General features: G+C 42.6%; 1 protein-coding gene across 1 annotated transcript in view; it reads left to right on the plus strand.

The window, feature by feature from the left end:
• The window catches only part of JHY (junctional cadherin complex regulator), a 65267-nt gene extending 51618 nt beyond the window's left edge, over positions 1 to 13649 (plus strand). The window contains exons 6-8 of the mRNA XM_073657398.1: positions 2851 to 2925; positions 12944 to 13063; positions 13215 to 13649. Of these exons, the coding sequence (XP_073513499.1) occupies positions 2851 to 2925; positions 12944 to 13063; positions 13215 to 13415 (396 nt within the window). The 3' untranslated portion in view covers positions 13416 to 13649. The remainder of the gene's footprint in view (positions 1 to 2850; positions 2926 to 12943; positions 13064 to 13214) is intronic.
• Positions 13650 to 14201: the final 552 nt, after the last annotated feature.

The raw sequence follows: 14201 nt of genomic DNA on the forward strand, positions 1-14201 counted from the left end.
TAGGATTAGATACACTGCTCAGTAGACAGTATCACACAGGAGAGGATTAGAAACACGGCTCAGCAGACAGTATCACACAGGAGAGGATTAGAAACACGGCTCAGCAGACAGTATCACACAGGAGAGGATTAGATACACGGCTCAGCAGACAGTATCACACAGGATGGGATCAGATACACGGCTCAGCAGACAGTATCACACAGGATGGGATTAGATACAGCTCAGCAGACAGTATCACACAGGATAGGATTAGATACACGGCTCAGCAGACAGTATCACACAGGATGGGATTAGATACACTGCACAGCAGATAGTATCACACAGGATAGGATTAGATACATGGCTCAGCAGATAGTATCACACAGGATGGGATCAGATACACGGCTCAGCAGACAGTATCACACAGGAGAGGATTAGATACACGGCTCAGCAGACAGTATCACACAGGAGAGGATTAGATACACGGCTCAGCAGACAGTATCACACAGGAGAGGATTAGATACACGGCTCAGCAGACAGTATCACACAGGATGGGATTAGATACATGACTCAGCAGACAGTATCACGCATAATGGGATTAGATACACAGCTCAGCAGACAGTATCACACAGGAGAGGATTAGATACACGGCTCAGTAGACAATATCACACAGGAGAGGATTAGATACACGGCTCAGCAGTCAGTATCACACAGGATGGGATTAGATACACTGCACAGCAGATAGTATCACACAGGAGAGGATTAGATACACAGCTCAGCAGACAGTATCACACAGGATAGGATTAGATACACGGCTCAGCAGTCAGTATCACACAGGATAGGATTAGATACACGGCTCAGCAGACAGTATCACACAGGATGGGATTAGATACATGACTCAGCAGACAGTATCACGCATAATGGGATTAGATACACAGCTCAGCAGACAGTATCACACAGGATAGGATTAGATACACGGCTCAGCAGACAGTATCACACAGGATAGGATTAGATACATGGCTCAGCAGACAGTATCACACAGGATGGGATTAGATACACTGCACAGCAGACAGTATCACACAGGAGAGGATTAGATACACGGCTCAGCAGACAGTATCACACAGGACAGGATTAGATACACGGCTCAGCAGACAGTATCACACAGGAAAGGATTAGATACACGGCTCAGCAGACAGTATCACACAGGAGAGGATTAGATACACGGCTCAGCAGACAGTATCACACAGGAGAGGATTAGACACATGGCTCAGCAGACAGTATCACACAGGATGGGATTAGATACACTGCACAGCAGACAGTATCACACAGGAGAGGATTAGATACACGGCTCAGCAGACAGTATCACACAGGACAGGATTAGATACATGGCTCAGCAGACAGTATCACACAGGAGAGGATTAGATACATGGCTCAGCAGACAGTATCACACAGGAGAGGATTAGATACACGGCTCAGCAGACAGTATCACACAGGATAGGATTAGATACAGCTCAGCAGACAGTATCACACAGGACAGGATTAGATACATGGCTCAGCAGACAGTATCACACAGGAGAGGATTAGATACACGGCTCAGCAGACAGTATCACACAGGATAGGATTAGATACAGCTCAGCAGACAGTATCACACAGGATAGGATTAGATACACAGCTCAGCAGACAGTATCACACAGGAGAGGATTAGATACACAGCTCAGCAGACAGTATCACACAGGACAGGATTAGATACACGGCTCAGCAGACAGTATCACACAGGACAGGATTAGATACACGGCTCAGCAGACAGTATCACACAGGAGAGGATTAGATACACAGCTCAGCAGACAGTATCACACAGGAGAGGATTAGATACACGGCTCAGCAGACAGTATCACACAGGATAGGATTAGATACACAGCTCAGCAGACAGTATCACACAGGACAGGATTAGATACACGGCTCAGCAGACAGTATCACACAGGATAGGATTAGATACATGGCTCAGCAGACAGTATCACACAGGATAGGATTAGATACATGGCTCAGCAGACAGTATCACACAGGATAGGATTAGATATATGGCTCAGCAGACAGTATCACACAGGATAGGATTAGATACATGGCTCAGCAGACAGTATCACACAGGATAGGATTAGATACATGGCTCAGCAGACAGTATCACACAGGATAGGATTAGATACATGGCTCAGCAGACAGTATCACACAGGATAGGATTAGATACACGGCTCAGCAGACAGTATCACACAGGATAGGATTAGATACATGGCTCAGCAGACAGTATCACACAGGATAGGATTAGATACATGGCTCAGCAGACAGTATCACACAGGATAGGATTAGATACACGGCTCAGCAGACAGTATCACACAGGATAGGATTAGATACACGGCTCAGCAGACAGTATCACACAGGATAGGATTAGATACACAGCTCAGCAGACAGTATCACACAGGAGAGGATTAGATACACGGCTCAGCAGACAGTATCACACAGGATAGGATTAGATACACGGCTCAGCAGACAGTATCACACAGGATAGGATTAGATACATGGCTCAGCAGACAGTATCACACAGGATAGGATTAGATACATGGCTCAGCAGACAGTATCACACAGGATGGGATTAGATACACTGCACAGCAGATAGTATCACACAGGAGAGGATTAGATACACCGCTCAGCAGATATTCATATACATACTGTACATAACCTGGCACACTCAGTTGTGCTGCACCATGATGAATGCACAGCACCACCTATGGCTGTGAAGTGTCATTACATACATACATAGTGATACACCTCTGGGTGATGATGGGAGTGATGATCACTGCTTTCATGGTTTTGTTCTAGAGGTTAAAAAGTTTCCTCAATCAGGAGGTGAAGTTAGGAGGGCTCGGACCCACACACACCGTCAGCGAAGAGAAGGTGAGAAAATCTCCACGCTGTGAACTGTGCTGACCTCACTCCACCCGCACCGCTATATACTTTATACTGCTATATACTGACCTCTGCTATATACTTTATACTGCTATATACTGACCTCTTCTATATACTTTATACCGTTATATACTGATCTCTGCTATATACTTTATACCGCTATATACTGACCTCTGCTATATACTTTATACCGCTATATACTGACCTCTGCTATATACTTTATACCGCTATATACTGATCTCTGCTATATACTTTATACCGCTATATACTGATCTCTGCTATATACTTTATACCGCTATATACTGACCTCTGCTATATACTTTATACCGCTGTATACTGACCTCTGCTATATACTTTATACCGCTATATACTGATCTCTGCTATATACTTTATACCGCTGTATACTGACCTCTGCTATATACTTTATACCGCTATATACTGATCTCTGCTATATACTTTATACCGCTATATACTGACCTCTGCTATATACTTTATACCGCTATATACTGACCTCTGCTATATACTTTATACCGCTATATACTGACCTCTGCTATATACTTTATACCACTGTATACTGACCTCTGCTATATACTTTATTCCGCTATATACTGACCTCTACTATATACTTTATACCGCTATATACTGACCTCTGCTATATACTTTATACCGCTATATACTGACCTCTACTATAATACTTTATACCGCTATATACTGACCTCTGCTATATACTTTATACCGCTATATACTGACCTCTACTATATACTTTATACCGCTATATACTGACCTTTGCTATATTCTTTATATCGCTATATACTGACCTCTGCTATATACTTTATATCGCTATATACTGACCTCTGCTATATACTGACCTCTTCTATATACTTTATTCCACTATATACTGACCTCTTCTATATACTTTATACCGCTATATACTGACCTCTGCTATATACTTTATATCGCTATATACTGACCTCTGCTATATACTTTATATTGCTGTATACTGACCTCTGCTATATACTTTATTCCGCTATATACTGACCTCTACTATATACTTTATACCGCTATATACTGACCTCTGCTATATACTTTATACCGCTATATACTGACCTCTACTATAATACTTTATACCGCTATATACTGACCTCTTCTATATACTTTATATCGCTATATACTGACCTCTGCTATATACTGACCTCTTCTATATACTTTATTCCACTATATACTGACCTTTTCTATATACTTTATACCGCTATATACTGACCTCTGCTATATACTGACCTCTGCTATATACTTTATTCCGCTATATACTGACCTCTTCTATATACTTTATACCGCTATATACTGACCTCTGCTATATACTTTATATCGCTGTATACTGACCTCTGCTATATACTTTATACCGCTATATACTGACCTCTTCTATATACTTTATTCCACTATATACTGACCTCTGCTATATACTTTATACCGCTATATACTGACCTCTTCTATATACTTTATTCCACTATATACTGACCTCTTCTATATACTTTATACCGCTATATACTGACCTCTGCTATATACTGACCTCTGCTATATACTTTATTCCGCTATATACTGACCTCTTCTATATACTTTATACCGCTATATACTGACCTCTGCTATATACTTTATATCGCTGTATACTGACCTCTGCTATATACTTTATTCCGCTATATACTGACCTCTACTATATACTTTATACCGCTATATACTGACCTCTGCTATATACTTTATACCGCTATATACTGACCTCTTCTATATACTTTATTCCACTATATACTGACCTCTTCTATATACTTTATACCGCTATATACTGACCTCTGCTATATACTGACCTCTGCTATATACTTTATTCCGCTATATACTGACCTCTTCTATATACTTTATATCGCTGTATACTGACCTCTGCTATATACTTTATTCCGCTATATACTGACCTCTACTATATACTTTATACCGCTATATACTGACCTCTGCTATATACTTTATACCGCTATATACTGACCTCTACTATAATACTTTATACCGCTATATACTGACCTCTTCTATATACTTTATATTGCTATATACTGACCTCTGCTATATACTGACCTCTTCTATATACTTTATTCCACTATATACTGACCTCTTCTATATACTTTATACCGCTATATACTGACCTCTGCTATATACTGACCTCTGCTATATACTTTATTCCGCTATATACTGACCTCTTCTATATACTTTATACTGCTATATACTGACCTCTGCTATATACTTTATACCGCTATATACTGACCTTTGCTATATACTTTATACCGCTATATACTGACCTCTGCTATATACTTTATACCGCTATATACTGACCTGTGCTATATACTGACCTCTGCTATATACTTTATTCTGCTATATACTGACCTCTTCTATATACTTTATACCGCTATATACTGACCTCTGCTATATACTTTATACCGCTATATACTGACCTCTGCTATATACTGACCTCTTCTATATACTTTATTCCGCTATATACTGACCTCTGCTATATACTGACCTCTGCTATATACTGACCTCTTCTATATACTTTATACCGCTATATACTGACCTCTGCTATATACTTTATACCGCTATATACTGACCTCTGCTATATACTTTATATCGCTATATACTGACCTCTTCTATATACTTTATACCGCTATATACTGACCTCTACTATATACTTTATACCGCTATATACTGACCTCTGCTATATACTTTATACCGCTATATACTGACCTCTGCTATATACTTTATACCGCTATATACTGACCTCTGCTATATACTTTATACCGCTATATACTGACCTCTTCTATATACTTTATACCGCTATATACTGACCTCTGCTATATACTTTATACCGCTATATACTGACCTCTTCTATATACTTTATACCGCTATATACTGACCTCTGCTATATACTTTATACCGCTATATACTGACCTCTGCTATATACTTTATACCGCTATATACTGACCTCTGCTATATACTTTATACCGCTATATACTTTATTCCGCTATATACTGACCTCTGCTATATACTTTATACCGCTATATACTGACCTCTGCTATATACTTTATACTGCTATATACTGACCTCTGCCATATACTTTATACCGTTATATACTGATCTCTGCTATATACTTTATACTGCTATATACTGACCTCTGCTATATACTTTATACCGTTATATACTGATCTCTGCTATATACTTTATACCGCTATATACTGACCTCTGCTATATACTTTATACCGTTATATACTGATCTCTGCTATATACTTTACCGCCATATACTGACCTCTGCTATATACTTTATTCCGCTATATACTGACCTCTTCTATATACTTTATTCCGCTATATACTGACCTCTGCCATATACTTTATACCGCTATATACTGACCTCTGCCATATACTTTATACCGTTATATACTGACCTCTGCTATATACTTTATACCGTTATATACTGATCTCTGCTATATACTTTATACCGCTATATACTGACCTCTTCTATATACTTTATACCGCTATATACTGACCTCTTCTATATACTTTATACCGCTATATACTGACCTCTGCCATATACTTTATACCGCTATATACTGACCTCTGCCATATACTTTATACCGTTATATACTGACCTCTGCTATATACTTTATACCGTTATATACTGATCTCTGCTATATACTTTATACCGCTATATACTGACCTCTTCTATATACTTTATTCCGCTATATACTGATCTCTGCTATATACTTTATGTCGCTATATACTGACCTCTGCTATATACTTTATACCGCTGTATACTGACCTCTGCTATATACTTTATACCGCTATATACTGACCTCTGCTATATACTTTATACCGCTATATACTGACCTCTGCTATATACTTTATACCGCTGTATACTGACCTCTTCTATATACTTTATACCACTATATACTGACCTCTGCTATATACTTTATACCGCTATATACTGACCTCTGCTATATACTTTATACCGCTATATACTGACCTCTTCTATATACTTTATACCGCTATATACTGACCTCTTCTATATACTTTATACCACTATATACTGACCTCTGCTATATACTTTATACCGCTATATACTGACCTCTGCTATATACTTTATACCGCTATATACTGACCTCTGCTATATACTTTATACTGCTATATACTTTATACCGCTATATACTGACCTCTGCTATATACCGCTATATACTGACCTCTTCTATATACTTTATACCGCTATATACTGACCTCTGCTATATACTTTATACCGCTATATACTGACCTCTGCTATATACTTTATACCGCTATATACTGACCTCTGCTATATACTTTATACCGCTATATACTTTATACTGCTATATACTGACCTCTGCCATATAGTTTATACCGCTATATACTGACCTCTGCCATATACTTTATACCGCTATATACTGACCTCTGCTATATACTTTATACCGCTATATACTTTATACCACTATATACTGACCTCTGCTATATACTTTATACCGCTATATACTGACCTCTGCTATATACTTTATACCGCTATATACTTTATACTGCTATATACTGACCTCTGCTATACACTTTATACCGCTATATACTGACCTCTGCTATATACTTTATACCGCCATATACTGACCTCTGCTATATACTTTATTCCAGCATATACTGACCTCTGCTATATACTTTATACTGCTATATACTGACCTCTGTTATATACTTTATACCGCTATATACTGACCTCTGCTATATACTTTATACTGCTATATACTGACCTCTGTTATATACTTTATACCGCTATATACTGACCTCTGCTATATACTTTATACCGCTATATACTGACCTCTGCTATATACTTTATTCCGCCATATACTGACCTCTGTTATATACTTTATACCGCTATATACTGACCTCTGCTATATACTTTATACCGCCATATACTGACCTCTGTTATATATGTGCTACACTCCATCGCTCTTCTCCACCCTTTAAACCTTCCAACTTCCAAAGATTGGAAACCGGGAGACATACTGCGGCAAATATTTTATGCTAAGCAAGTACCCAAATATTGTCCCGTCCTTTATATCAGGTCCTAGTGAAGCCCATCACTGTATGATACCACCCTCATGACGCTCACAGTGCCCCCCACACAGTATGAAGCCCCCACACATCTCTCCTACTTGTCTGCGTCTCCTGCTCCTCTGACACTGAGCCGGTCTCTGCTGCCCAGTCACATGACCTAGGAACGTCACATGACCTAGGAACGTCACATGACCTGGGAACATCACATGAGCTGTTAATGTCACATGACCTGAAATTCTTGCATGTCCTTCAGTCTCTACCCAGACTGAGCGGTGGAGAAGGAACCTGAGAGTTCCCTGCCCCATCATTATATTGTATCTGTATCCCGAGGACAAACCCCGAGATCCCAGGACAGCGGCACAGCTCCCCAAATTCATGACTGTCCTGCTGGACCCAAGATGATTGGGAACCATGCCCATATTACTATACAGTCATATGAAAAAGTTTGGGCACCCCTATTAATCTTAAGCTTAATGTTTTATAAAAATTGGTGTTTTTGGAACAGCTATTTCAGTTTGATCTATGTAATAACTGTTGGACACAGTAATGTTTCTGCCTTGAAATGAGGTTTATTGTGCTAACAGAAAATGTGCAATCTGCATTCAAACAAAATTTGACCGGTGCATAAGTATGGGCACCCTTATCATTTTCTTGTTTTAAATACTCCTGCCTACTTTTTACTGACTTACTAAAGCACTTTTTTTGGTTTTGTAACCTCATTGAGCTTTGAACTTTATAGCCAGGTGTATGCAATCATGAGAAAAGCTACTTAAAGTGGCCACTTGCAAGTTGTTCTCCTGTTTGAATCTCCTCTGAAGAGTGGCATCATGGGCTCCTCAAAACAACTGTCAAACGATCTGAAAACAAAGATTATTCAACATAGTTGTTCAGGGGAAGGATACAAAAAGCTGTCTCAGAGATTTAACCTGTCAGTTTCCACTGTGAGGAACATAGTAAGGAAATGGAAGAACATAGGGACAGTTCTTGTTAAGGTCAGAAGTGTCAGGACAAGAAAAACATCAGAAAGGCAGAGAAGAAGAATGGTGAGATCAGTCAAGGACAATCCTCAGACCACCTCCAGAGAGCTGCAGCATCAACTTGCTGCAGATGGTGTCACTGTGCATCGGTCAACTATACAACGCACTTTGCACAAGGAGAAGCTGTATGGGAGAGTGATGCGAAAGAAGACGTTTCTGCTAGCACGCCACAAACAGAGTCGGCTGAGGTATGCAAAAGCACATTTGGAGAAGCCAATTTCTTCTTGGAAGAAGGTCCTGTGGACTGATGAAACCAAGATTGAGTTGTTTGGTCATACAAAAAGGCATTATGCATGGCGGCAAAAAAACACAGCATTCCAAGAAAAACACTTGCTACCCACAGTAAAATTTGGTGGAGGTTCCATCATGCTTTGGAGCTGTGTGGTCAATGCCGGCACTGGGAATCTTGTTAAAGTTGAGGGACGCATGGATTCCACTCAGTATCAGCAGATTCTTGACAATAATGTTCAAGAATCAGTGATAAAGTTGAAGTTACGCAGTGGATGGATCTTTCAGCAAGACAATGATCCAAAACACCGCTCCAAATCTACTCAGGCATTCATGCAGAGGAACAATTACAATGTTCTGGAATGGCCATCCCAGTCCCCAGACCTGAATATCATTGAACATCTGTAGGATCATTTGAAGAGGGCTGTCCATGCTCGGCGACCATCAAACTTAACTGAACTGGAATTGTTTTGTAAAGAGGAATGGTCAAAAATACCTTCATCCAGGATCCAGGAACTCATTAAAAGCTACAGGAAGCGACTAGAGGCTGTTATTTTTGCAAAAGGAGGATCTACTAAATATTAATGTCACTTTTCTGGTGAGGTGCCCATACTTATGCACCTGTCAAATTTTGTTTGAATGCAGATTGCACATTTTCTGTTAGTACAATAAACCTCATTTCAAGGCAGAAACATTACTGTATCCAACAGTTATTACATATATCAAACTGAAATAGCTGTTGTAAAAACACCAATTTTTATAAAACATTAAGCTTAAGATTAATAGGGGTGCCCAAACTTTTTCATATGACTGTATACTCAGCGTAATAGCCTCCAATATATGACCCCTCTCCACAGGACCACCATATACCAGCCTCCAATATATGACACCTCTCCACCCGGAGCACTGTATACCAGCCTTCAATATATGACACCTCTCCACCCGGACCACCATATACCAGCCTTCAATATATGACCCCTCTCCACCCAGCCCACCATATACCAGCCTCCAATATATGACCCCTCTCCACCCGGACCACCGTATACCGGCCTCCAATATTTGACCCCTCTCCACCCAGCCCACCATATACCAGCCTCCAATATATGACCCCTCTCCACCCGGACCACCATATACCAGCCTCCAATATATGACCCCTCTCCACAGGACCACCATATACCAGCCTCCAATATATGACCCCTCTCCACCCGGACCACCATATACCAGTCTCCAATATATGACCCCTCTCCACAGGACAACCATATACCAGCCTCCAATATATGACCCCTCTCCACCCGGACCACCATATACCAGCCTCCAATATATGACCCCTCTCCACCCGGACCACCATATACCAGCCTCCAATATATGACCTCTCTCCACCCAGACCACCATATACCAGCCTCCAATATATGACCCCTCTCCACAGGACCACCATATACCATCCTCCAATATATGACCCCTTTCCACCCGGACCACCATATACCGGCCTCCAATATTTGACCCCTCTCCACCCAGACCACCATATACCATCCTCCAATATATGACCCCTCTCCACCCGGACCACCATATACCATCGTCCAATATATGACCCCTCTCCACCCGGACCACCATATACCATCCTCCAATATATGACCCCTCTCCACCCGGACCACCATATACCAGCCTCCAATATATGACCCCTCTCCACCTGGACCACCATATACCAGCCTCCAATATATGACCCCTCTCCACCCAGACCACCATATACCAGCCTCCAATATATGACCCCTCTCCACAGGACCACCATATACCATCCTCCAATATTTGACCCCTCTCCACCCGGACCACCATATACCATCCTCCAAAATATGACCCCTCTCCACCCAGACCACCATATACCATCCTCCAATATATGACCCCTCCCCACCCAGACCACCATATACCAGCCTCCAATATATGACCCCTTTCCACCTGGACCACCATATACCAGCCTCCATTATATGACCCCTCTCCACCCAGACCACCATATACCAGCCTCCAATATATGACCCCTCTCCACCCGGACCACCATATACCAGCCTCCAATATATGACCCCTCTCCACCCAGACCACCATATACCATCCTCCAATATATGACCCCTCTCCCCCCAGACCACCATATATCATCCTCCGATATATGACCCCTCTCCACCCGGACCACCATATACCAGCCTCCAATATATGACCCCTCTCCACAGGACCACCATATACCAGCTTCCAATATATGACCCCTCTCCACAGGACCACCATATACCAGCCTCCAATATATGACCCCTCTCCACCCAGACCACCATATACCATCCTCCAATATATGACCCCTCTCCCCCCAGACCACCATATATCATCCTCCAATATATGACCCCTCTCCACCCGGACCACCATATACCAGCCTCCAATATATGACCCCTCTCCACAGGACCACCATATACCATCCTCCAATATATGACCCCTCTCCACCCGGACCACCATATACCGGCCTCCAATATATGACTCCTCTCCACAGGACCACCATATACCATCCTCCAATATATGACCCCTCTCCTCCCCGACCACCATATACCGGCCTCCAATATATGACCTCTCTCCACCCAGACCACCATATATCATCCTCCAATATATGACCCCTCTCCACCCGGACCACCATATACCAGCCTCCAATATATGACTCCTCTCCACAGGACCACCATATACCATCCTCCAATATATGATCCCTCTCCACCCGGACCACCATATACCGGCCTCCAATATATGACCCCTCTCCACCTGGACCACCATATACCAGCCTCCAATATATGACCCCTCTCCACCCGGACCACTATATACCGGCCTCCAATATATGACCCCTCTCCACCCAGACCACCATATATCATCCTCCAATATATGACCCCTCTCCTCCCCGACCACCATATACCATCCTCCAATATATGACCCCTCTCCACCCGGACCACCATATACCGGCCTCCAATATATGACCCCTCTCCACCTGGACCACCATATACCGGCCTCCAATATATGACCCCTCTCCACCTGGACCACCATATACCAGCCTCCAATATATGACCCCTCTCCACCCGGACCACCATATACCAGCCTCCAATATATGACCCATCTCCACCCGGACCACCATATACCGGCCTCCAATATATGACCCCTCTCCACCCGGACAACCATATACCAGCCTCCAATATATGTCCCCTCTCCACCCGGACCACCATATACCAGCCTCCAATATATGACCACTCTCCACCCAGAGAAGCAGGAAGGGTGTACTTACTTTCTCACACACTGCGTCTTGTATTAGCCCAGTTTTTGGTAAGTAATGACACGGTGTAATTTGTTGTGTTTTTCTTCGTCTGACTTTGGATTTACCGAAGTTTAAGATCTTCCAAAGTTCGATGAAACCCAACAAGGGGGATCCTCGCCATCCTGGCCATTTAGAGGGGGCGGAGGACGCGGACCACCCTGCAGTCACTCTCTTTGCCTGTGTGTGAGATGGGAGTACTGATGCTTTACCAGGGGAGGCGTTTGTGGCAGATTTCCCCCCTTTGAGCAGATTTATCTCCGTCCTCCATGACACGACGCTCTACTTACAGAAAGAACAGCTGAAACAGCAGAAGGAATACGCCAAAGAGATCCTCGAGCGGAACCGCGGCCAGCCGGCGAAACCGCGAGGAATCCAAGTGACGCACAGCGACAAGAGCACGAGGCAGAAGGTGCGACGCCGTGCCCTACTTACATACTGAGCCTGATGTTACTAATACATGATTATTATTAATAATGGCGGCTGTGGTCATGTGACCAGCGATTCCTTAATGGCTCACGCTAGCCCACAATAACCAAGCATTATCCTGTATTGTCTTTAAGAGCCTGGATTACGCCAAAAATGTCCCCCGGCCGCAGCCGGTACCCAGAGTGTCCAACGAGAAGACAGCGAGCGCCACGGGGCAGCGAGCGATGAGCTGCGAGTCTCTGCTCCCACGGACGAGGTTACTAGAAGATCTGCAGCTCCGGCACGAGAAGGAGAAGATGGCGGTGGCCGCCCTGAACGCCCTCCATATCCTGTAAGTCACCTGCATGATAGGAGCCCGCCAGGCCAGGCTGCAATATGGCGGCAGCAGACGTCTCCCGGGTGCGCTGACAACCATAGAGCCAGAAATGTGACATCCCCTCCCCCATTGGAAAGATGGAGTTCCCTCCCCTGGTCGGGATGCACGCCTCAATACAGGCTCCGCGTAAAGCAATGGATGTGATAATCTGCGATGGGCGGACACGATTATTACACGCGCAAAATAAAAATATCTGCAGACATCGTGTCTCACACCAAGACTTTTTTTTTCTTCATTTTTACTGTATAGCAAAAAAAGAAAAATAATTACATCAGGAAACCGTCAGCAAGTAGGTATATGCTGTTGACGGATCATATTAAAGGGACCCTCCAGCACCTGTCATGTCCATGAGACACAAAGTGATTAACCCATTACAAGCAGGACAACATTCTTCACAGAATTACTAAATAGAAATGAAAAAGATCAGGAAACAGGAACTTGTTGATGGTCTCCATGAATATATTTGTTCCACTGTAAGATAAAATTAAAGCTGGAACTTTAATATTGGGGTAAGTATAGGAATATACGATCAGGAGATATCCGGACCCCTTAAACTGCCTATATGTCGTATATGGGCCATAAGGTGCCGGAGGAGGTGTCAGTCACCCGGGATCGGAGGTGTCAGTCACCCGGGATCGGAGGTGTCAGTCACCCGGGATCGGATCCGTCCGCAGAACGTTCGCATCTAATCTAATTTTGATAGTTAATTCAAACCGTAAAATAATATTATTGAAAAAAGCCTCGT

Source organism: Phyllobates terribilis, unplaced genomic scaffold, assembly GCF_046119375.1.
Source record: "Phyllobates terribilis strain yellow unplaced genomic scaffold, ASM4611937v1 Scaffold_12__6_contigs__length_324123572, whole genome shotgun sequence".
Taxonomy (NCBI): domain Eukaryota; kingdom Metazoa; phylum Chordata; class Amphibia; order Anura; family Dendrobatidae; genus Phyllobates; species Phyllobates terribilis.